At 39.8% G+C, this 24,591-nt stretch overlaps 1 protein-coding gene across 1 annotated transcript in view; it reads right to left on the bottom strand.

Moving 5' to 3' along the window:
• Window positions 1-7,001: 7,001 nt before the first annotated feature.
• The window catches only part of BICC1 (BicC family RNA binding protein 1), a 91,287-nt gene continuing 73,697 nt past the window's right edge, over window positions 7,002-24,591 (bottom strand). The window contains exons 9-21 of the mRNA XM_066191641.1: window positions 23,666-23,797; window positions 22,563-22,749; window positions 21,001-21,159; window positions 20,438-20,634; window positions 20,008-20,149; window positions 18,741-18,897; window positions 17,223-17,388; window positions 15,985-16,024; window positions 15,172-15,326; window positions 13,311-13,464; window positions 11,559-11,719; window positions 11,001-11,100; window positions 7,002-9,921 (exon numbers count right to left, since the gene is read on the bottom strand). Of these exons, the coding sequence (XP_066047738.1) occupies window positions 9,791-9,921; window positions 11,001-11,100; window positions 11,559-11,719; window positions 13,311-13,464; window positions 15,172-15,326; window positions 15,985-16,024; window positions 17,223-17,388; window positions 18,741-18,897; window positions 20,008-20,149; window positions 20,438-20,634; window positions 21,001-21,159; window positions 22,563-22,749; window positions 23,666-23,797 (1,881 nt within the window). The 3' untranslated portion in view covers window positions 7,002-9,790. The remainder of the gene's footprint in view (window positions 9,922-11,000; window positions 11,101-11,558; window positions 11,720-13,310; window positions 13,465-15,171; window positions 15,327-15,984; window positions 16,025-17,222; window positions 17,389-18,740; window positions 18,898-20,007; window positions 20,150-20,437; window positions 20,635-21,000; window positions 21,160-22,562; window positions 22,750-23,665; window positions 23,798-24,591) is intronic.

The following is a 24,591-nucleotide window of genomic DNA, read 5'->3' as shown; positions in this document are numbered from 1 at the left end:
AACCCCATGCTGCCCAGGGAAGGAAGGGGGTGGGGACAACTCCTCACCAAATTGGCCCCAACCCAGGCAGCTCCCCAGGAGCCCCTCCAGGTGCACCTCATCTCCCAGATGGCAGCTGGGACATCCTCACCTGTGTGCGCTCAGCTCCCTGGCCCGCAGGCCTGAGGGGAGAGGCAGCCCCAGGTGCCGTCCCTGACCACCGGGAGCGTCCTCTGTGTCCGAGCTGTCCAGGGCCGCTTCCCTACACACCCTGGGCAGGCCAGGGTGGGATCTGGGGTGGCAGCAGGTCCCTGGGGTGGCAGTGGGGCCGAGGGTCTGCAGGAGGAGAGCGCAGGGCTACCTCAGGCGGGTCGCGGCCGGTTCCGGTTTCCCTCCTGAGGCGGGAAAACGCTGCTGGGCACCGGCACCGAGGGGGCAGAAACAGGTGGGGACAGGGTTCACTTCCCCTTGGTTCTCACCACCCAAATGTATTTCAATTGCCAAGAAATGAAGTCGATTTTCCCCAGGAATTCACTTCTCCTGTGAGAGTACGCAGTAAGGGATGTCCCCATTCTGATCGCCAGCTGTCACCCAATGTGGCCCAGCCCTGCTGAGGTGGGCACCTGACATTTGGCCAGAGCTGGCCCAGCACAGCTTGGCTAGATTGTACCAGCCACAGCAAAAAACCCTCTGTGAGCAGAGTCCCCTGAGACACCCAAACCCCAGAAATAAACCCTGTACCCAACAGTGTCCTGTAGGACACCCAAATCCCAAACAAACCATGTGCTGTGGGACACCAGCTTGGGGCTGGGACAGCGATGGATAACTTGGAAGCCTTGCAAAGGAGGACAGTGAGAGGGAAGGTAAACCAGCCAACCAGACCATGGAAAAGGTGGAGAATGGGTTTACAGTGATCCAAAATCCTCCAGTAAGAGGAGTGAAACCCCGTCTAGCCAACCCGCAGGGACTGAAATCAAAGCCTGACTTGATTGCAACCTAAGTATCTCCTTGGGGAAATCTGGGGTATGATGTCATGTAATTTATATGACAAATATTCAGAAGTGGATTGAAATAGATTCTGACTTTATCTGCCTTTAAAGTAAGGTAAGACTTTTTGTCTAGAAGAGCTCTCCATTCTGAACCCCACTGAAGAGTGGCCTACCACTGCAAATGAAGAGTGGGGATTTTTGTTGTCATCCCTAACTGAAAACTTTCAAACACTTTCTCAGTAGGTGAATGAACCCACATTTATATAACATAGCTTTAATACTTAATGAAGAGATATTAAGAACATTAATGAAACATTACCTGCCTCTTCAGAGCACTGATTTGGTGATGTTTTCTTATAAGGTGCACCACATAGCCTGTTTCCTCCCCTAATCATTAAACATTACCACTCCAACTAATAAGCAATGCCAAAGCAAAGGTTTGCAATATTGTCTCTCCCTTAAAGACATGCTGCAGTAACTCTTCCCAAAGTTAAATGTGGAGACTGTTACCCACAGTTTTTCTAATGGCTCTTCATGTTAACCTTTGACTATCCAACTCCTCACTTTGTTAATAACATAGCAATATTACACCTCCAAATAATAAGAAATTGTGCTGGTTCAATTCTTCATTGGGATAATTACATAATGACAGAGTTGTGAATGCTGTAGAAGGAAAATAGACCATTAAGAAAGCATATGCCACTATGGGATTCAGTTATGGGTCCCCACTGAGTAAAACTCATTTTTATGGAGACTTGGGTAACTGCCAGGAGATAAAACATAACATTTGTTTTGACAAATTTGGGGCAGTCCTCTTTATTTACCAGGATCTGAAAGAACTCTACTTGCACCAAAGCAGCATAGCAAGAGACAGCTTTCATGGAAAAAGGAAGACCTGAAAATTTATACTGTTTTGGTGTGCTGCCCTTCCATGCTTGAGCATGAAACACGCGAAATAATTGGTTCCCTTGGGTACACAAATTAAAAGCCCGTTCACCACAAAGTGCAAAGCCTCTCATTTCTGAGCGGGTGAACATGCAGCAACTAGACATTTCATACAGCATACTATCAGGTCTAGAAGGCTGGAGAACTTGTTTCCAAAAAAAGCAGGCAAGGTCACAGCAGGCACTGAGGAAGGAGGTATTGCTCTACCATGGGTTTTTCTTCTGTGCTTAAACACAGAACAATTTCACCAGATTCAAGCCAGAGGAAAAGTTGACCTGGTGAAGAGTTAAGAGGTCAAGCAAGAAAGCTTTCAACATCTTTTTGATATTCCTGCACACCTCCCATGTTGAAGAGCACATGAAGACACTCTGGAGTGTTTATCAGAAAGTGATTTGCCTTCAGGAACCATAAAAAAGCTTGATTTGTTTTCTGCCAAACTTTGTGAGCTTGGAAAATCTCAATTAGATTAAAAAAATGCTTTTAAATGAAACACTGACTTATCTGCCTTCAGGAAGGGAGGTGGAAAGGACAGAGTCTCTGTCATTCTTTGTCATAACATTCTGGGGTTTTATGTATAAACACAAATTCTGAAACGTCTATAAAATTTCACTTAAACCCAAAATAGACCAAAGATACAAAATACTCAATTTCTAGGATAGCTTTGAAGACACAGTGCATCTTTATGTAGTATTTGATTTAATGCCCATTTTATCACAGATGGGATAATCACAAAAAAGGGAACACTTGAAAGGAATTCGACAAACAGAACCAGATGTAAAACATCTTGAAGCTTACAAATTCATCACAAAGATTAAGGAGGACTTGAAAACACAGGGTTTGTAAGCTTCCAGCAGACCAACACATCTGTTCAGTCCAGAAGTGCTTTCCTAATTCCTGATGTGTTTACACAGCGAGAAGATGCAGTAGGAACTAGATCAGATGCAATTCTGTTTGGGGGGTTCATTACCTCATCTCTGCAGCAGAGCCAGGGCACAGAATAAGCACACATAAAATGCAACTGAAGAACTTGGATGTATTGGCCTCAGCAGAAACATTACAGGCAGGTGGGATGCAAGGAAGAAATGTGCTGCTGTACTCCAGTAATTAACGTTAAAGTGGACAGATGCTAAAGAATCCTTCTGTCTCACGAATAACTGTGCTTTTATTACTGGTTAAGGCAAAGGCCCTGTGTAGTCACTTTTACAAAATATTTTTTAAACCATAATAAGAACACAATGCAAAAGGATGCTCCTTTCTCTGGATGTTTAAAAAAAGGAACCAACCAAGCAAACTAACATTTCCTTTACTTAATCTTCACAAACAACTACCCACCTGAAGAAATTACGCCCTCATCTACTCCAGCCTTGTAACCAAAACGTGCTGTTTATGCTGTGCTAACAAATTTATGTCCTCACACTGGCCAAAGATGACCATTAGCACCTGTATCCTCACTGCCACAGTTTTAAAGTCCAACACAAAAAGCAAACACTAGTCTGCCTGAAAAGTTAAAATACCTCAAACTTCCCAAAAGTACTTGTTTGAAACTTGAGTGCTGATCAGAAAAAAGCAGAACCTTGAGCCAAGCATGGGAGAGCCAAGATCTAGGAGAGGTGAGCAGACACCACCAGCAGCCAGGAAAGGCAGCAGTGCCAGAAGTGTTATTTCCAGTCTCCACTCATGACTCTTAAATCCCTTCAAAAAAATCTTTCAAAGCTCTCATCCACTCTAGTTGTTCTGGACACAGTCCACATTAATCACTCCTAGGATAAGAAGAAAACGTTATGCTTGTGCAAGCAAAAAGCTCATCAAGCTGCATGTAAAATTTAAAAGTTTGCCCTTTCTAGCATTTGGAGTCCAAAAGTATAATGGAAAGAAAGTACCGAGTCAACAGAGGAGCATCTGCAACCGCTTTCAGTGAAGATGGAAGATAATCAGTGCTGGAGGCATGCTCAGGACAAGCCTTCCTACATGACAGATACCTTCAGCATTCCAGTTTGCTGGCTATCTTCACCATTTGCTCAAAGAGAAACACTGCTGGCACAAAGCTAGTTTTACTACAGCAGTACCAAAACATCCCTTGCTCCACAGGGATTGGTCACCTAGTTGTCTCCCAGTTTCCAAGCAAGATTCTAAAGCACCCAGAGCTTATTCAAGCCACTTCAGAGAATGAGTTTTTTGGTACCATGCATTAGCAACTTCTCTCTGAGGTGAGCTTCGGCATGAAAACAGAAGCATACTTTTGAGGAACCAAAACATTGTTCAGCTGCATGGTGGAAAAACTTCTGCTAAAGGGAAGGGTTGTGAATATGTTGTTTCATCTGAACTTTGGATCACTTTAAAGAAAAAGGAAATTATCCTTGGGTTCCATTTTGTTTTCTCTTAGTATAATCATGAGTAACATACAGAAAGATTTACTGTCTACAGAAGGTTTCTTATATTCTCAATCTCAAAAATACTCACATCCTCTTTACTTCTATATTGTATAGACACAGCATGAGATTGCAGGTCCCATGGATGGCTTCAGTTTTGGGACTATAAGTTACTGTCATGTTCATTTCAGGCCTCTTAAACTCTTCTGTCCTTCATGGGTGACAAACCACAATTTTTATCACAGCAAAGAAGTGTAGCAACATCCATATCAGTTTATAGTCCTAGAGTTATTAAATTAGTAGCATTATTTCTTAAAACATTAATCACCCATTGTTAGACAAATTTTTGCTTCATTATATAATTATTTTAGGGTTTTCTTTTTTTCTCATATTATGCTTTGCTTTTTCCATCTGTTAGTTTCCATGAAGTTGCAACATAGTTTTGGCACAAACTGGATAATTTCCATCACAATGTATTCATCTTTCTTCATATTTTCATCAACATCTGGAATCATTCTGCATTTCTCAGAGAAAATATTTCCCAAATCTTACTCCTTAAGAGAGTGGGGAAATTTGACACTAGATGATGCTCCAATGCAAAAGCTTCCTACATTGTTTGAGTCCGTTTCTTAAACAGTACACTTTCTTCAAAGTGAGAGGGAAAAAATTATCTTTATTAACCTTCAACTGACCCTAATAGCTGTGTCAATATTCAAAATTGGCAAGTATGACTTTTCTATTACTTTAGTTTTTAAAGTCTGCTTTACTAACTCATGAAAGCATGTAAAATATTAAAATTATAAACACTATAAAAAAGTACATCTGCAGCACAGGAAACAAAGATAAAACTCAAATTTTCCTTAATACAAATATATCATCTACAAAAAGCCTTTTGTAATTGCTGGATTCTTGTTACTTCTGCTCCAGATGCTATCTTAACCCAAATAAAAACAAAGGACTTTTATACCAAAGCACAAGTTTATTGTGTGCTTTTCAGATTACAAGATAGTCCTCACTCACAACTACACCTAATTCAAAATAAGAGCTCTTTTAACCACGCCAAAATACCTCCCCCTACCTGCTTAAATGTTCTTACAGCTCACCACTTTCAAAGCAGCTATCAACAACATAACAGACCCCAACCATTCACATTGCAATTTTTTCTACAAGCTCCCCAGTTTTTGCACCTTCTGACACCCTCAAAAATTTTGCAGCAACTCCAAATAAAACCACACCTTCCTTCTGCTCAAGTATCTGTGATGCAAAGGAAGCTGGTTGTTCAAGGATAAAATGTAGCTCCAACAGTGTCTGGACTTGCCTGGAATCAAATACTCCTTGGCCACTTTACAGTACGAGCACAAGTTTCTGAATGCCCCTGCCCATCACACCTGTACCGACCAGCTGACAACAGTACCCCATAAAACTTGTGTAACCGTGTTTTCTAGGACTTTAGAAAAACAAGAGTCCTCCAGCAACTGTTAGACTGGAGTGGGATTCAAAAGTGAAGAGAGATGCCTCACTGTTAATCTTTACAGAGCTTGGAGACTCCATCTATTTTCTCTTGTGTATTGGCAACATTTCTTCAACACAACTTTTTGTTCAGACTGAAAATCACCAGTTTTGTTCCACTGACTGGTAGCGGAGAGAGACCTGCCCAGTTTGTTCAGGGAGCACTCCTGTTGACGCCGTGCCTGAAGCTGCTGGGAACACTGCTTACACCATAAGGAGAGCAGCCAAGAAGCTCTAATGCTCCATCACCTCCTTCTCTGTCCCACACCAGCTTTACACTCTGCTGACTAAAGCTGTTGGAAGCAATATGCCCAAATAAATGGCCCACAAAGACAACTGCCTTGCTTCAGACCCTCCTAGCTCACTACAGGTCAGACATCAGAAACACAGTGCAATTTGCAAGCCCAGCTGCCTGTAAACTTCCATGTAATTTATGCCAATGCCGGGTAAATTTGTGCTCAGCACACCCTTCAGTTGTCCTCAGCAGAAGAGTTTGTTGATCTCTTTCCTTCTCAGACTCGCCCCCACACCTGCACTTCTCAGGAGGTATTCAGAAAAACAACTCTGGGAGTTTTGCAAGGTGAGTGAGGCAGGACCAGCCATTGGAGAGATGTGTCTATCAAAGAGACCACGTTAGGCAGGGATAACGAGATGCCTGAGAGCACTGAGTGAGGTAGAGCAATACTGAACCTGTACCAGCAGCCGTGGAGCACTGACTGTGTCTGTTGTGTGCACATCACCTCAGTGTGACACCGTGCCTCTTGCCAAGGTGACTGGTCATGTCCCAGCAGCCTGAAGAAAGAATTCCCTTCCCCCTCTCACCCCTTACTTTTAACACTGGAAGTGACAGTACAATGACCACCATGAAAAAACACAACTCTCCGCTAACCTGACCTAAACAGTCATTAAAATGGGAAGACCAAAGAAAGAATAGAACTCGTGAGCCAAACCACTAAAACCTGCTAAGAATTTAACCCGCGATAATTTAACTCCTCTCAGATTAAGGAAAGGCACCCCCAAAAAGCATTCTCACTTAAAAGCCAGACAGAGACACTGTACGTGATACAAAGAGAACAGTAAAACACATGAAGCATTAACATGTGAAAGAAACATGTTGCCATTATGTCAAATACTGCTTTTTATATTTTATTAACAAGCAAGCATCCCTGGAACCGGGTCTATATAAAAATACTTCATGAACCAATCAGAATACAAGGGAGTTATATAAATTTATTTTATGCAACACTGATTAGTTTTGAAAATTTCCATTTTTAATGTTTTAATTTCAACTTTTACTTTTTTAAAAAATCACTAAAAGGACACAACCCACAAAAATACAATCTGTATCTGCTCTATATTTACAGATAACTGGTCACTGTTAAGGCACAGATTTAAAACTAACATTTTATGTAGCAAGTCAAATATTTGTGCATAATGTAACACTAACAATACGATATGCTGTACTGTTATATTCCCTTTGTGGAATCAAAGTAAGTGAGAATTTTCTTTACTTCCAGTGTGGGGTTGTTTTTTTTTTTTTTTTTTTTTTTTTTGTTTTTTTTTTTGTTTTTTTTTTTAATGTGAAGCCCTACTGAAAAATAATGTTGTTCATGGGAAATTCTTCGCTTTGGTGTAGATGAAATAAGCACTGCTCAGCAAAAGACCACATCCACTTAATACTGTAAGAAAATCAGTTTCTGAGTATAGTACCGTCTGGAGGCATGGCACATATCTACAGAAGACAACATCTGAGTGCAAAGCTTTTGGATGCTTTTAAGTTCAGGCAAAACAAGCAAGAATGGGTTGCAGAAAATTCTGTACAAAGTGTTGCTGAATATTTAGTTCACTAAAAACATATATAAAATATTGATTCTAAATACAATTTGATCTGCAAGCGCAGGGCTTGCAAATGCAAACGTTTAAACAACAGCTCATCTGTAAGCATGTCAATAGTCCGTGTGAATGGAACTATCTGCATGCTTAGAAGTAAGCACAAGTGTAAATAAGCTTTAGAATGAGAAGCTGTGGCTTCCAAGAGGGTTTCCATGAAGTTGCTCTTGCCTGTGCAACACACACAAATCTCTCCTAGACACGTGGATATTGACTTTTGGCATTGAGCACAGGAACTTACTGTGAACAACTGTGAGTACCAGATACAGTTTTAGCCAGTCATATCTGCAGTACCATTTTAAAACCAGACAAAGCTGCTACTTGATCTACAGGGGAAGTCACCCAGTTATACACCATTAAGTAGATATGGCGGGAATGAGCACTGAACAGCAACTTTTAGTTAACCACAAGACTTTATATTATTGCTTGATCATCTATGCCCTCAAGTAATAGTCTCTTTAAATTCCCTTTGTGTAAGCAATTTTCTCCATGTATCATTTTGCATTCTCACCTTAAAAGAATTACCCATGGAAAGTGTCAAAACTCTCTCACCCATTTTTGCATAAACCCCAACTACTGTAAAAGCTATTCTAATGCCTTCTGTTAGAGCACTTGACAGTGGTTTATGTCCATCTCAAAAGGCTTGTAACACTGAACATAAATAATACATTACAGTAGAGGTAAGGTAATTCACAATATTTCTCATGGGAATGCTTTTCAATTAATGCTTGGAAACTACACATTGCATTGCAAAAAGAGGCACTTAATGGATTCCTTCATTACATTGAAACCCTTCATAAACCCATAACACAACATCTGTAAAGACAAAGGAATAACATTGCCAAATCTTTCGGACTTTCACAGTATAAGAAATCAAAATTTAGCTCTAGCCACTTGTAACATGGACTCCTTCTGTTGAACATAACTTGTTTCAGAAATAGTTCATCTCCAGAGTTTCAAACACTTCTGCAGCTGACAATCACAAATCCAGATCGAACAAAACAGATGCTATTACACCTATTTTATGTAGGTCACTTCATTGCTGCATGCATAGTCATGTAAGTTATATGTGTCATTTATTAAATGGCAACAGTGCTGTCTTGTCAAATTAGATTAGTTGTCTGTTTAATCAAACTGACAGCCCAGAGCTCTAGTTTGATGAATGCCTTTTGGTCTCTACCATAAATCTGCAGTAGATCAGTTTAATCTGTTACGTATTGTAGGTGTATAGAATCTAAAAATAAAAGTCTGATATAAATAAGTGTCCTTTAGTGGCAGGGTACTAAAAATAGCCCTTTGCTTTGAGACAACCATTAAAAACAGTTTTAGCATAAAGGCAGCAGTTAAATACGTTGACTGCAAAGGGTTAATATTGCAAGGTCCATTTTGGTCTTTCATTGCATTTGTTACAGTGAGTATGATTGCAGGCAGCATTAGACTGCTTCATAAGAGCATAATGAGACTGGTCCACTACCAAGTGACTTGATTTTGGAACAATCTCTTCAGATAACTACCTGGGAGACAGAGAGAGGAAAAAACAAAAATCTGCGTAAGAACCAGTTTCTAGTACCATTATAGTGAGATGTGACTTAATGCAGGAACACCTGAAAAAATTTGATTAGTGCCAATATAAAAAATGATATGGAAATGAGAGAGAAATAAATTTCCACAGGACAAGAAATCAGAACACGTAAAGTGCAGAAAGACCTCAATAATTATTTTAAGCAGTACCAGAAAAATCCATCTTGATAAAGCCAAATCTACGCTCTCTGGCATCCCAGCTCTTCATTCTTCCTTCATTCAACAAAGTACAAAATTCAGTGCATACATTATAGTTATAGGTAATAAAATACTAAACAAAGATCCCTATATTATTCTTATTGCAAATTCTGTCCAATCTACATGAGTAAAACGTAACCCACATTTGGTGTTTCAAAAGACAACTGACAAAACGTGTTCTCTCTGATTTTTTGGCACAGGATCGTGCAGACAAAACGCTTTGGTCCTTGACACCCAAACTCCCAAAGTGCAGAGGGTGGTGTGCAGTGAAGGCTGTCCACAGGATTGCCATGTCCATCTTTCCAGCTGATTTCTGAGCCCAGCCTCCTGCTACCAGCGCCCGCTGACGCTGGCAATGTCCGAGTGATACTGGCGCGGCAGTCTCCCACTGGCTCCACCTTCCAGGAACGAGGCACGGATGTTTGACGGGTCAAAGAGCTTTCTTCGGTTTTTGTTCAGTTCTGGAGGGGTCAAGCACACCCACAGAAATCTCCCATCAGAAATTCATTTCAATGTTTTGATCTAAACCAAATGCAAAACTACTGTTTAAACGAATAACGTGTTTTTAGACAGATGTGGTATGCACTGAAAGTATCTGTGAGGTACTCCTTCAATTAACAAACAGAGCATCCGGTTAGGACTCAGAGGCCCCTTGGGATGCAGGCATCTACATGGGACAATTCTTAGTTGGCACTGATACAGTGGTGAAGTAGATAAATTTACTGTTATAATACTCAAAGACTGCAATCTTCCTGGAGGCATAACCATGCAGTGTAGACCGAGACTGACAGAAAAGCTTGTAACCAACTTGATCATTTCTCAATGCACAATTCTTTACTTTAAATATAAAGCTGAAGCAGTATTTTAACAAGGACTTACAAAAAAAAAAACCCAAAAAACCAGATGCTCACCTCTCATTTAAATGTTCACCCTAATCTTGTATTAGTAACAAATCACATAAAATATTTTTCTTTTCCCTACCTTCCTGTTCCTGTAAACAAACTTGGCGCTAGATACACATCACTGAGAGACTACACAGATTTTCAAGACTGCTACTGAACTAAGTATATTTGCAAACCAAGACCAAAAAAACCCACAAACCCCCCAAAAGGAGGCACTTTTTCCCAGTAGGATGACTGCTCTGTTGATTAATAAAGGGGAGGACAGGAAACCAAAAGGTTGAAAATGCCATTTGTGGCTGGTATATAGTGCTGTTCAGACCCTGCAGTGCCTGTAATCCTAGAGATTCCTGGCCCCACAATTTTAGGGCATAAAACTTCACAATCTGGTATGAGATGAACTTTCTACCAATCCCCAGCTTTACAGGACTACTGGAAGTGAGCTGCTATTAGGTAATGGGAAAACTCTATAAAGCCTGGGTTTCAGCACCTCTGGTGAGGGGCAAGCTAATATTACTCTGTAGACTCTAGTCTTACTTTTCAGCAAGGCTTTTTCCCTTTGTTGGCTATAAACACACAATTTGAGGGAGAAGAATACAAACAGTGCTTAAAATCAATAAATGGTATTTTGTGTTTTTTACCTGAGATTGCAAGCAGCATTTTTCTTCTGGCACCAAAAGTGGTAATTCCCAACTCTTTCAAATCTTGATCAGTAAGAGTGAGGAACGTCTGCAGATCAATCTAGAGTAAAAAAGAAATAGGAAAACTATGCAAAACTATGCAAAAAGTCTTTCTACAAAAGTATTAAGTGATAAATGTGGTTCAGAACAGCCTCATTTTTTCTCTGTTCCATTTTATAGTTACTTTGCCAAACTATTCTTTTCATGTAAACAGCAATCATGGCTTTTCAATGGCTTCTTCACACAGTTGCTTTATTTGCTACATTTCTGACAGAAAAGGAGAAATTAAAAAGTAGTTAGTTCCGGAAAAACAGGAAATCAATTAGTCTTATTTATTTATGAGTCTTGAGATTTTGAGTATTTATCAGAATTGTAAGATGCATGATCCAGCTCTGAACGAAAAGCTCATGAAAATCCTGTCACAAAGTGAGTTCTAAGTGGCTTTTGGTGAAGCGACAGCACAACTACTGCTGGAAAACATCCTACCAACACAAAGGTGCCTCTGGAAGCAACACCAACCTCTTGCTGCTGGAACACGTCTGTGTATTTGCCCAGACCAAGCTTGCTGAAGAGCTCAGGCAGATCAGATCCCTTAAACAAACTGTTGAGGTTACAGCCATTGCTTCCTGTCAGCGAGGAAATGCAGTCCATGTAGTTACTGCTACTGAGATAGTGTTCAGCTGGAAGGGAACAAGTGCACTTTCAGACACATCACAGAAGGGCATGGTTTTCCACCAACATTACATTCAGCTAGATCATTAAATTTACAAAGCATTAAAAATCTTTATTTTGCAGGAAAAAAAAGCCTCCCAGTGGTCTAAGAGAACGAACAGCATAAAGGATTTCTTTTGTTAATTAAGTTCCAGTGTTTGTTTTCTATAGACCTACTTTTGTACAGCCAACTCATCAGTGTTTCTTTTATCCTTTATCCACACATTTTATTCTCTGAAAAGTTACAGCTGCCATAGAACATTTTCTTTCACTCCCAATGTATTTGTGTTTCTAATTCTCTTCTAACACACATGCAAATACATTTTTAATCTTTAATTACTTTAATTAACCTAGAACTTCTATTTTTGTCCAATTAGGTTGAAAACATCAACAGATTGATTTCAAATAAACTTGTCATCTCTTTAGTTCTTCAAGTAGTTAGAATGTGATGAACTAGTAGTTAGAACTAATAAACCAAGACTTTTAAACTATGGTTTTTAAAACCGAATACTTTCTTTAATTGGAGCTATCCTTTCTTACCATGTCCAAATTTCATAATCTGTGTATTTTGAATTTGGGATTTAGATTTATTAATTTTTAAAAGAAAAAGCAACAACAAAATGCATAAACAGCCACAGCTTTATTTCCCCATACAGCAGATAGGTAGTATGGGCTTTGTATTCTCTAGCTCCACTTTCCTCTCTTTCAGAAAGGCATCTATTAACTTATTCAAAAAATAAAGTTCCAGAGAGTTCAACTAAAGTAAAATTTGGACATTTAAACTTCAAACAATGTTTAAAAAGTAATTATGAAACATACAGCCTGCATGCACAGAAGCCAGCACATAAAATCATGCTAAGCCATGCCAAACACGTGGACAAGCTTCTTTTCATAGAATTGCCCGGGTTGGAAGGGACCTGAAAGATCATCTCGTTCCAACCCCCTGCCATGTGCTGGGACACATTCCACTATGCCTGCGTGCTTCAAGCCCCATGCAGCCTGGCCTTGGACACTTTCAGAGATCCAGAGGCAGCCTCAGCTACTCTGGGCACCCTGTGCCAGGGCCTCAGGGAAAATTTATTAATAATACCTGACCTAAACCTACTCTCTTTGTAGCCACTCCCCTGTTGTCCTGTCACTACACGTTCTCGTAAATTTTATCTCCATGAAGAGAATCATGCTTTAAAATCCAGTTTCAGTGCAGATTATGACTTCATCAGTGAGCAAATGGCCCAATAAAGCCCTGGCTGCCTTTGTATCAGCAACAGAGCAGAATGAGAGTAGTCTAGAAATAAGCCTTTTTTACACGTCTGGTTTCAGTACACCTTGAAAAACCCACTCTATGACAGCAAAGAGTTTTCAGCAAGGACGTCTGGCATTTAACAAATATCCTTTAAAGTTTTTCTTTCGGACCATTATTTGTATTATGTTACACAAGCTTACACTTCTCAATATGTGAGAAAAGTAATTACTTTACAAGGTGTAAGTAATTCGTATCAAAATATATAGTGGTATCCATATGATTATTTTATTTTAATCAGATACTAAGAGTTCATGAACCTGATTTGTTTTGTTTCCGTTTGGGGCTGCCAATTGAGGAGACAAAATCATGAGCAGTGGGTCCGAGCCCATTCCGATCTCTCCAGTTATCAGATTCACTGCCACTCCCCAGGTGCTCCCGACTGCTGGACCGGGACAGAGACATGGATGAACCCTGCAAATCACAGAAAGAGAATTTGGGCTGAAAACAGAGCTTTCATTGTGAGTCAGATGTTTTCTTTGAAGCAGCTGACTTAAAAAGCTGCTTTTAATGCTCGCAAACATTCTTTTGGCAGTTGAAAAATAGTCAAATAATTGCAAACCGGACACAAAAACAGCAGGTGTGCCTAAAACATATGCAGTTTACAGTTTTTAAGCAGGAGTTATTTAAAGATCATGATTCAAAATAAATTGCTCAGCATTTCCAAGTTTGTTTCCAAAACATTCCACAGTATCAAATTCCCACACAAATTCTAGACAAAGCAGTCTATTGACTACATCCTTTCACAGGGAAGAGAACATAACAGAACATTTATCTGAAGATAAGTGGATCAAGTACACGCTACTTGACAACAGTCTTGCTCACAATATTATAACAACAATACTGCAACGCCTTGTGAATTTGTAATTGTTTAGTCTGGGATCTTTTTAAATAGATTTTCATATACCTGTGAAATACTTATTATCAACTCCCCTCACTGTGGGTCAGAACACAGCAGTACAAGGCAGCTGTATTCCATGGGAACATATCCAAAAGAAATTGACCTTACAGACATCACATACTTAAATGAGCTAAAAACTGTGGAAATTCACAATTTAACTCTATAAACTTGTACCAAATTGTAGTAGAAAAGCATCACTTAGGAGGCAATCTTTTACACTATTTAGTACGACTGACACCCTTGAAGAAACACAGTGTTCTTGGCTAGAAGCACAGACCTATTTAGAGATTCTAGACATCAAGGCCTGAGGGCACAACCCCATCCCAACTCAACCAACACAGAAAAGTATGCAAAAAAAAAAAAATTGCAGATTTTGGCTGCAGCTTTTTCTTTCCCCTAGGTATTATTGCATTATGTACAGCCAAGCCTACTACAGGTAGTTGAATGGCTCAGAAAGTTGATAAGCCAAGGGGAGAACACCAAGGCCCATTTTTATCCTGGCTGAACATTTCTTTTGCATTAACAGACAGGTATATCCTAGAGAACTACAAAGTCCCCTTCTTCAAGAAACATACCATTTACATTTTATATAAGCAGGACAGAAGAAGGTGTCCCTATGGAAGCTGGGAAGGATTATGGCAAGGAAGCACACTAAAAAGTGATTTTAGCATGCCTTTGAGAAGAAAGGAACAAATTCCCTGCAAGATTCACATGCTGGAACTCAGAAGAGAATTGCTGAACTCTGCCTTCTGCCTGGGAAAATTTTGAGCTCAGTGAACAGCGCAAGTAGAGACAGCTGTTCCAGTTCTGTCCACAGAAGCCTTGTTCTGTTCTCCTCCACCATGCAGTGATACACATGATATAGTTCATCTGTCATATATACCCTGTTTTCATTAGGTTTCAAATTCCCTATTGCTTGTGTGCAACTACTGAGATGTTTGGTGCTGTAAGTTGTTTGAAGCTGCTTTAAACAAATATATTTTAAAGAAGCAGATGTCTATGCTCTATGACTTATCTAGAAACAGATATAACTTTGTGTGTTGGGCTGAATGTATTCCATATGCCTTAATATTTATGTAACAAATATTTTTCACCATTAAAAAAATATTTAGAACAGTTATCTGCAAGACTTTATTTCTACAGAAGTTAGACATTTCTCAAGAGAAACAACTGTATCATTGACTAGAAGCAAACTTCCGTTACAATATCCTTTTATGTACCTCATACGTAGTTGTCATGGAAGGCTTGTACGATACATGATTCGCTCTTCTTAGTTCCTTGATAGTTTCTGCAGGCATTGATTTAGAGAACCCCAAACCACTCCATGTATTTGTTGGAGTTCTCACTTCTGTTACAACTGGCTTCTTTAACATAGCTGAAAATACAGAGACCAATCAGTAAATCTCAGCCTTAGTAAAGGTACTGAGAGGATAGTACTGAACTGATGTTTGCTAACGGCCTGAGCCCAGCAAACCTTAAACATCTCCACTTGCTACACAGCTTGAATCCTCCCCTTCCTTAAAGCAACCTCCTCTGCCAGAAGACAGTTACACCCCACAGGGCTGCATGGAAGCCAAAAGAATCGTATCTGTTTCAAAGAGAGGAGCTTCTGTTTTTCTTTTGTTGAATGGGTAATTTGGTTTATTTTATAACAGGGTCAAAGAGATGGTTAAGCCCCTTATCAATTCTACAACTTCATTAATCCCTGAAATAAGACCATTTAGCTGATATGACAAACACCTTAAAGTTTATTTTGCATCCAAATAAAGTGAAGTGCTACAGCAATGAGCTCTCTGAAAACCATATTGATCATTTGCACATGGATGTACTTACACATTCCATCTGCAAGCTGCTTATACTGCATTTTATACTATGCTGGTAATAAGAAATTTTTGGAACATAGAGCTAATATAAAAAAATTTCACTACCACTTTCAGATTTTATTAAAAATTGGATTACCAAACCGAAACTTCAGGAAATTATTTCATCCACATGCTAACAAATTTTTCAGAAGTCACTGTTCATCCACATACCTTTGGTTGCTAGTAGTTTCTTCTGTTCGTAGTCAAATGCCTAAAAATTAAACAAGCAGAAGATAGTTTAAATGTCATTCTAACAAAATGTCACTCCAGTACTCATCTCTGTGAAAATAAAGGTTTTCAAAGTGGCCAGTGAATATATCTAGGAGAAACCTGAAATACCGCACAATAACTTCATGGTAGCCCAGTTAGAGCCATAGTTTCTTAAAGTGTTCACTCAAACAGAAATAAAGATTTTCCATATGAGTGAGGCTGCAGCAGTATTTACAAACTGCTTAGGAAGAATTTTTTCTTCGATTTTTAAAAATAAGATATCTTTCAAGCATTGTTTCTTTTCCTTAACTATCTGTTCTTGGCATTTAAAACATTCCTCAACAGTACAAAAAAGGTAATATATATTTGCAAATCTAGGCACCAGTTATTTTCAATAATCTTTCAGGTTTGGTTCCCCTCCATGCACTCATCTTGTGAAAGGAAAAGAACTTAAGTTTTGAGAGAGTTTGAAGAACTTCTGCTAGTATTCTACCTATGCCAGTGGAAGATGTGAAGTTTAAATATCCCTGATTAAACAAGCTACACTTTGCTGAATTACAAATTAGGAAATCTAAACACAAAACTACAAAAATGCTGTAGTAGCTTGAAGTATTGCATTCTCTGCTGCAAATAACTAGAGGAATAACTGAGGAAAAGGGCTGTAAAACACTAGCCTTCCTCCTGTTCTGCTACTCCATACAGTCTTGTTTTGCCCACACTTCAACAGATCTATTCTGAAAATAACCCTGTTACTGCTTCCTGACAGTCAAAAGGGTCTGTGCCCTCTTTGGGGAGATTTGCAGTAACAGGGCAATGGTTTATAGTAGTAGGCTGTAATTAACCAACCTGTCACTGCACATGAAAAGTTGTAACATGTATTTTGTAGCTGTAACTCTCTCCAAGTGACAATGTAAGATTTCTAACAGGCAAATGATGCTTGTGGAGGTGAATATAGCCACACAAACTTCTTTACTTAAATTTTTCTTAGTCAACAGAAGCACAAGAGCTTTTCTGTTTTCAAGACTTTTCATTGACAACCCACTCCTCAGTCAAAACAGGCTGTGAATGCTTTTACTGAACTGGTAATGACAACTCAGTCTCCAGTCCCCAGTCACCTCTGCATTCTGCATTCCGTGGTAACTTCACTCTGCAATTAGCAAGATTTACACCTACCCGGCTTCATTCAGGGAGAGACATACCTGCATATTTACGAAGGAGGGCTGCGGGGCCAGCCGTGCTCTCTCCGAGTTCTGCTGGGCGGCCGCCGCTCGCTCGGCCGCCCGCTCGCTGCCCGGAGCCTTCTTGTCGGCCACGGGGCTCTCCGGGGCGCCCAGCTCGGCCTCCGAGAGCAGCCTGTCCGCCGTGCTGCGGGGACACAGCGCCGTTAGCTCCGCTTGGCCCGGGCTGCCCCCGCACCGGCACGCAGCGTGCACTGCAGCCCTGCAGAGCTTCGCCCTCAGAAGCTTGGCAGCCAAGTACAAGACATGTCTGCACACAAAGATCTCAGCGTTTTTAGCAGTATTTCCAAACATTTCGGCTCTCCTGTACCTTTTGCTCTGTCAGTGAAGGAAGGCAAGCGTTCCTCCTTCCTGTATTACCAAATAAGAGGTATAGCCTATAGATTCAGTTTTGAGCTGCCCGGTATCTGGAATTATTATTGCGCGCAATCCTACGCAGTGTGATTTCCTGTTTGGCCTTGCTCAGGCCAGCAGCTCTAACAGGTTCATAGTTGTAAGATAAAAGGAATTGCATAACAGGGACTAAGAAAGTTGATGTAAGTCCTACTTGCTTTCACAGCTTCAATAACTCCAGTCCTAAATGTGTATATCACCCCTTGATGCAATTTTTTTCCCCCCTAAACTCAGCTACATTTTAGGCCTACTCTAGAACAGGATAAACTCTTACTTCAAAAAGTGATCATGTTTTGGAAGTTGTAAACTACTTCCCCCAAGGAAACTGTGAGTACTATGTCCTCAACAAAAAGAACAAATCACACAAACAATGAAATTTGGTTAGCAGGATTCCTTAGATCTTGAAACTGTGAAAGCAGAATTAATGAAATACGTATCGTAGCCTTAATAAACAGATGAAGCAAAAGAAAATATGTGTCTCAAAAGAGCGGTGATAAACAGTTCCCAAACAAACAGTGAGAACATGAGTACATTGGACAAAAACACTGCATTAAGAACAAAACCTGTGTTGCCAAGATGTATTATGACTCAAACAAGCCTTTCCCACTGCTGGGTCATTAAAGAGCCAACCCAACCAAAATCATCACTGAGACAAGTGTTTGAGAACATGCTGCTATACCCAGAACACAGCTTCCCTAAAAAGAAAACAGCCTCATGTACACACAAAAGGAAAAAGCTGACAGAAATTATTCTCTAAGCAATCAGTGAAGAAGGAAAGGGAAAAAGAGTATACTTTAGAAACAGGTCATGGAAGTTCTTCTGATAAGCATCTCCATTCTTTTGTGGAAGAGGAAAGGCATTTTTAAACTCAAATACAAATAGGATGAATGAAAAAGCATTGAAAGTCTGCAGTTACCAGACAAACATGGGGGTATATTAACACCTAATGTGATGGAAGATCAAGGCCAAATTAAATCAGTTCTTTGAGTATCTTATGACTGAATCACCCCTTCTGTGTACAAAAACATGTGAAGTAATTTTATGCAGTGGAAGTTCCACTAATGTGAGTTTATACACTCAGCTTACTGTAAGTGGGAGTTTTTGGTGCCTTGCAGCAATTCCACCGTTTGTCTCTTGGCACAGGCCTGCTTGGAAGAGCTCATCATCTGCTTCAGGTCACTGGTGTTCGCTGAGTGCGACGGACTCCGAGGCATGCCCACCTCTACAAAAGCATCATTGCAACCTACAAGGCCAAGAAAAGGAGAGTTAAACAACCACCATGCTGTGTTCTAGGGAGCTTTCTGAGGGAATGATAACTATGGGAGAAACCCTCCTTTTCCTCCTTACAGGACTGCATTCAGGGATAGCTACTAGGTCAAGGTTAAGCAACCAAGACGTACAAGTTCAAATGCACAAAAGAGGTGTCAGTGTTCACAAAAATAGTAGTCACACTAAGTATTTTCCTTCTTCAAATATTTAAGTAATATTAATTAATAACCAATGTGAAGACTGACAATTCAAAGCGACTAAGTATTCTGAAGAAATTTGATTTTATACCCAGTTTTAATAGACTTTTTGCCAGGTGCTCAGGTAACTTCTGCTGGAATAAGAGTTCCTTTACTTCATGATCAAATATCTTTAGAACACATTTTTAGAAGTACATATCACCTTAAATTGGCAATGTACCTTTTATTCAAATCAGCATTTCAAATGACCACAACCTTAAATAAGAGATAATCTCCTCGATCAGTACTGACAAGGGAAAAAAGGCCTTTAAACATATTTTCTCCAGTTGAAGTGGAGCTGGCTATCCCCCTTCAAAAAATGATGGGGACATTAAAGTACTTTAGCTTTTAAAAGGCAGCAAATGACTGAAATGCTGTCGCAAAACATGCAAAATTGTTTCCCAGTCATTTCCCACCAATTGTGTAGATCTAACCTAGTCATCTAGGTTAGAGCTACACAATTTTCTGCAGAAAACCCTCTCAATGACATTATTTGCTTTTGTTAAAAAGCAAAAATAAAACATCATTTAAACCAGCAGAGTTTAGTTAAGGTGCTGTAAAAAATATTAAAATCCTCATGGGTTTTAATATTTCCCTCTCCTCCTAGGGAATAAGTAAAATGATGCAAGTACACCTTTGTTGATTTGTTTCTATCAACAGTACAGCTCAGTTACTACAGGTTCTATTTACTTTCCTTGACAACGAATCTGGGGCATCCAGCAATATTTCCCTTAAACATGGCTGCAACACCAATTCAGAGAGAATATTGTTACATCTTTGTATCATGTACTGTACACAGACTGTACAAACACTACCAGACAAAGGAATGCAATGGCAAAAAATCTCACCTTCTTCACTATTTGCCTTGGCAGCGACTTGTTCTGAGGCACTGTGAGCACTTTTTTGCCTGACTCCATCACTGTGGTTTGTGCTCAACACGTTTTCTCCCAGTGATGTGGCAGACAGTGCAGCATACTTGATATTTGAGGCCTGAAAAGATTGTCACAAATCACTCAAGTGATTTTCATGCTTAAGGAAATATTGAAACAATTTCCTCTTTCTATCTGTGCAGGAGAATGAGAAACTCATTCCTGGTACAGCAGAACAATATGTTTGAATGTTCTATTTCTCAATCTTTAAGTCATATTTGAAAACACTTCTGTGTATTTTTAAAGTTAGAAGCTTTATAAATGTACTTATATAGCTAGTTTTATCTTTCAGCTTTTCTTAGTAGGTCTAGTACAAAGAAATCGGATTCTGCAGTACGGTATCACTCACCTTTACGTGACCATTTAAAGAAGGTGAACCTTTTTTACTTTCTGATTGCATGCCATTAACGTGGACTTCAACAGGAGTCAAGCCTGGTGGTGGAGATGGAGTGTTTTGACCATAATTAGGCACTCCAGACAGCAGAATACTAGTTAAGGTTGCTTGGGCAGTAGATGGTATCATTAGGTGTGGAATAGCAGAAAAACCTGTAACAAAACTTGGTTATGTTCTGATTAAGTATCTCATCTAACTTTCTCAGGCATCGTACTATTTTATCTAAACCATTATGTAGCTATGATACATTACTAAAAAGTTTCCATTAGAATTGCATGCCCAAACCATAATGCTTTATCTGGGTAGGTTAACTTTGTTTTCTACATAAAACAGATGAAAACACTGCCTGTGACAGCACGCCATATATTAAGTTATAACCTTAAATTTGCATATTTATTCATCTGTGCTAAGTGTAGGAATTAAGGTTCCAAAGAATTTATTAATCTCGACTTGTCAACTGCAATTCTAATGACTTGGCATTGCACAGTTCATTTAATTCACATTAAACTTCTACTGACCTGTGGTGTTTGTGTTAGCAAGAGACGTTGCCCACAACGTGGGACTGGGCGTGCCTGAACTTGGACTCTGCAAAGGGCTCACAGAGCTATTGAGGGCATTCAACAGAGAGTTTGGAGCAGTTGAGGTGTTGACTGACAGGGCTGTTGGACCTAAAAGGCCTGCAAAAAATTATGCAAGTGAATATTTAGTTTAGACTTACAGGAATACATTTTTCACAAAAGTACCAGTTGAAAAGAAACAAACAAACCCCCTGCTCATTTGCACCAGCCTGTATTTCACAAACCAGTTTTAACATTAAACCTGCTGTTCGTTTGGTGCACATTAAGAGCACATTAAGGATTTGTGTTCTTAAACTGGGCATCATACGGCCAAGAAGCATATATCCTTCTACTGGACCCTAACTCTTGTCATGATAGAGTCGGCACTGGCTGCTTCTCAGCCCTGGCATCCCTTTGTATCCCCACTGTTGCTTCTGATGGCGTTTGTTTCAAAGCAGCATCACAGAGACAGGAAAGCAACTGTGCTGCACCACCTCACTTTGATTTCACCCAGTAACCTTTCTCTCAGAAGCTCCTGTGAATCAACCACTACTTACACACCAACAACGATTAACTTACTTTTTGCACCTTCAATACAGGCTGCAAATCATCCCCCAAATGTGTTGATCGTTCCCAAATCATTCCCCCTAAGCAGCTCTTTGTGTAAAAGCATTCACAAAGCAGTTCAGCACTACACACTGAGAAGGTAAAAACCCCAAACCCCCAAAGCGCAGCACACAAGAACAGTCACAGAAGCTTTAAAAAGCACAATCAAATGGCACAAACACTTTCTCCTGTGTGAGCCCAGGGAAGCATGTGAGATGGAACTACACAGCACTCCTGCATGGCAGGTCACAAGGGACAATGCTGGTTACATGAGAACTCAGCGTTTCCAGGACCCGTGTCAGGATTTGTCACTAGATTCTTCTGGGACTACTTGCTTTTTCTATCTATACGTTTCTGATACAAAGGTATTTTCAGACTTGAATATAAAATAGTAATTTCAATCTGGACTACGAGCTGCTTCTATAAAATTAAGGAGTTTACTCAATTTTGTGCTAAATTTCCAGCTGGTGAGGTCTAAACTAGAAGCACATGGATCCCTCAGTTACAGTGAGATACTGACCTGAAATGTGGTGTTTGCTCTGTTACCTTTCCCAGTACTGTTGCCAGGCTTAAGTACCCACCCAAATTCAGGACAACCTGAGACCTCACACAGCCAAAGAAGCTGTAAAGCCCATGCCCCACCCACCTCACCTGTGTTTCCCTCCCTTTCAGCTGAGTGGTTCGCTCTCTTCCAGAGATTTTTCAACAGGGATGAGCCCCACACCTGATTACAAAAGCCTTGGAGAAGTTTTATAACTACAAGCCGTTGAGAGAGGCCAGAGGCTGTTGCAATTCTCCAATGCTTTATAACACGATTCCTTACACAAAACACACATCTGGTCCTTTTTTCTAGTACAAATGAACTCGGTTTAAACCAAAACTGTATTAAAGAAAACATAAATACAATGAATGCATACCAAGCCCAGTGAGTCCTAGCCCTGCTGAGGACAAAATATCCAAACCAGGACAAGACAGACCAACGGGGCATGAGACAGTAGAAGGATTTGATGCTATGGTCACTCCGCTACTTTCAAGTCCCAAGAGACATTTCCGTGCCTCGTACATATTTAAGGCATTTCGTTCAACACTTTTTACAATCACAGACTGCAGGGAAAGAAAACAACAAAAAAAGGAAAACCAGTGAGTAACGTTTCTCCGTAACCCAGATCCACAACACAGATAATTCTTCTTCATACCCCTGGCACAGCTACCACAACCACAGTAATGTGAGACAGCATGAGCTAACATCCATTAACAACTATTTAAATTCAGGGGTATGAAGTTCAGAAGAGTAAGGCCAGGGATTTCATAAGAATTTGCAATGAGAATAAGGGAAGACCTCTCTAAGTAAATTAATTACTACAGTACCTTGGTGCTGCTTGGTACACCAAATGTTAAGCACCTCAAGATCAAGATAATTGAATGAATAATTAACATCCTATCTTCTCTTTTACCTGAGCTTTATACCTTGAAGTGGACAAACCCCCAGTTGTTCATATTAAATTTACCTATTAAATTCACAGCTGTCCGAGAATAAGATAATAAGTTTCTGAAAAATTAAATTACAAAACCCCATTACTTCTTGTACATCTTCTATAGGACATTTCTTTGTATTGATTGATTTTACGTATCCTTACACAGGGAAGCATACATACTGACACGATAGAATGACCATGTAAAATTTTAAAAACTTGCCTGCTTTAGCATTTTATATAACACAGGTAACTGGAAGAGTTCCCTATCACACTGGCCTAAATATTTTACAATAAAGACCTCCCACTGCCTTTTTCAATGTATTCGCTACAAAAGCTAGTTTCTTTATTTTTAAGCATTTAATGAGAGTCAAATCACCCTAAAGTAGAGCTGCTGGATCATTTAAACTGATATTTCAAGCAGAAAATACATATGGCTTTCACAAGTTTATGATCTGTTAAACTGGGGAGGAAGGGCGCACATCAACTCATCAGCTCCAACACTTTGTCATGACAGCCTAAAAGGAAAATATGAGCTTTGCACAAACCTTGCTTGGTTGTTTTGGCTTAGGCTTAATGCTTATGAAGACATCTAACTGCTCCATTAGCTGTGTTATAAACTGTGGTTCTACTTCAATTTCTTCCTTCATATCAAACATGAGCACGAGGGGAAGGCAACCCTGAAAAGAAAGGCATTAAAAATATCTACCACTTGTAACTGACCATTTCCCCATAAAAACAGTAGCAGCAAACTGAACTGAAGGCTTTGTAACATTCACACATCACGATCTAAGGAAATTTCTGTAAGTTCAGAAAAAATAACAAGGCTGAAATTTTAGGGGAAGCCATTTCCTCGTACGCAAGAATGCAGGTTCTCTTCCTGTCCTGGGACCCTAGACAAAGAGTTTGGTAACACAAGGGTGAAATGATCAACTGGATATATGACATTTCAATCCGCACAGTCTTGCCAGGAAATGATGGCAGGACACCCATACTACGAGTCTCTCATTAAACTGTTTGAAATGAGGAAACACTTGTAAAAAATCTCAAATTCACCATTGCTGAGTCTTAACTTACACCGTTCTCTTCCCCATTCCAGACTAGCTATGTAAATATGGATAACACCTGTAACACACTTGAAATGCTAAAGCTTTAGAGTAAAAACCCCCAAAACTGAATGGTTCAGTCCTCATACATTTTGTCCCTCCATATTCACATGTATAAAAAATGTGTACATACATTAGTACTAAAATAATGACCAGAGGCTCCTGTGAAGTTTAACGACCAATATACCAAAAATCTCTGCAAATAATGACATTCACCAGCAGAGCTATTTTTAGAGAAGGCCTTACAGAACCGTGGCTGTGGTGCTACAAAGAATGTAAGACATCAAAATAAGTAATTATTTCCTTTGGTTTCCCAATTTCATTGAAAACTTGCCTACATGAGAACTAAGGAATTCCTGACATTTTCC

This window comes from Chamaea fasciata, unplaced genomic scaffold, assembly GCF_029207755.1.
Source record: "Chamaea fasciata isolate MVZ Bird 193981 ecotype frontalis unplaced genomic scaffold, bChaFas1.0.hap1 SCAF_9, whole genome shotgun sequence".
In the NCBI taxonomy this organism is placed as follows: domain Eukaryota; kingdom Metazoa; phylum Chordata; class Aves; order Passeriformes; family Sylviidae; genus Chamaea; species Chamaea fasciata.
The sequence above is the reverse complement of the archived record's forward strand: the minus strand, read 5'-3'. Positions and strand labels throughout refer to the sequence as shown.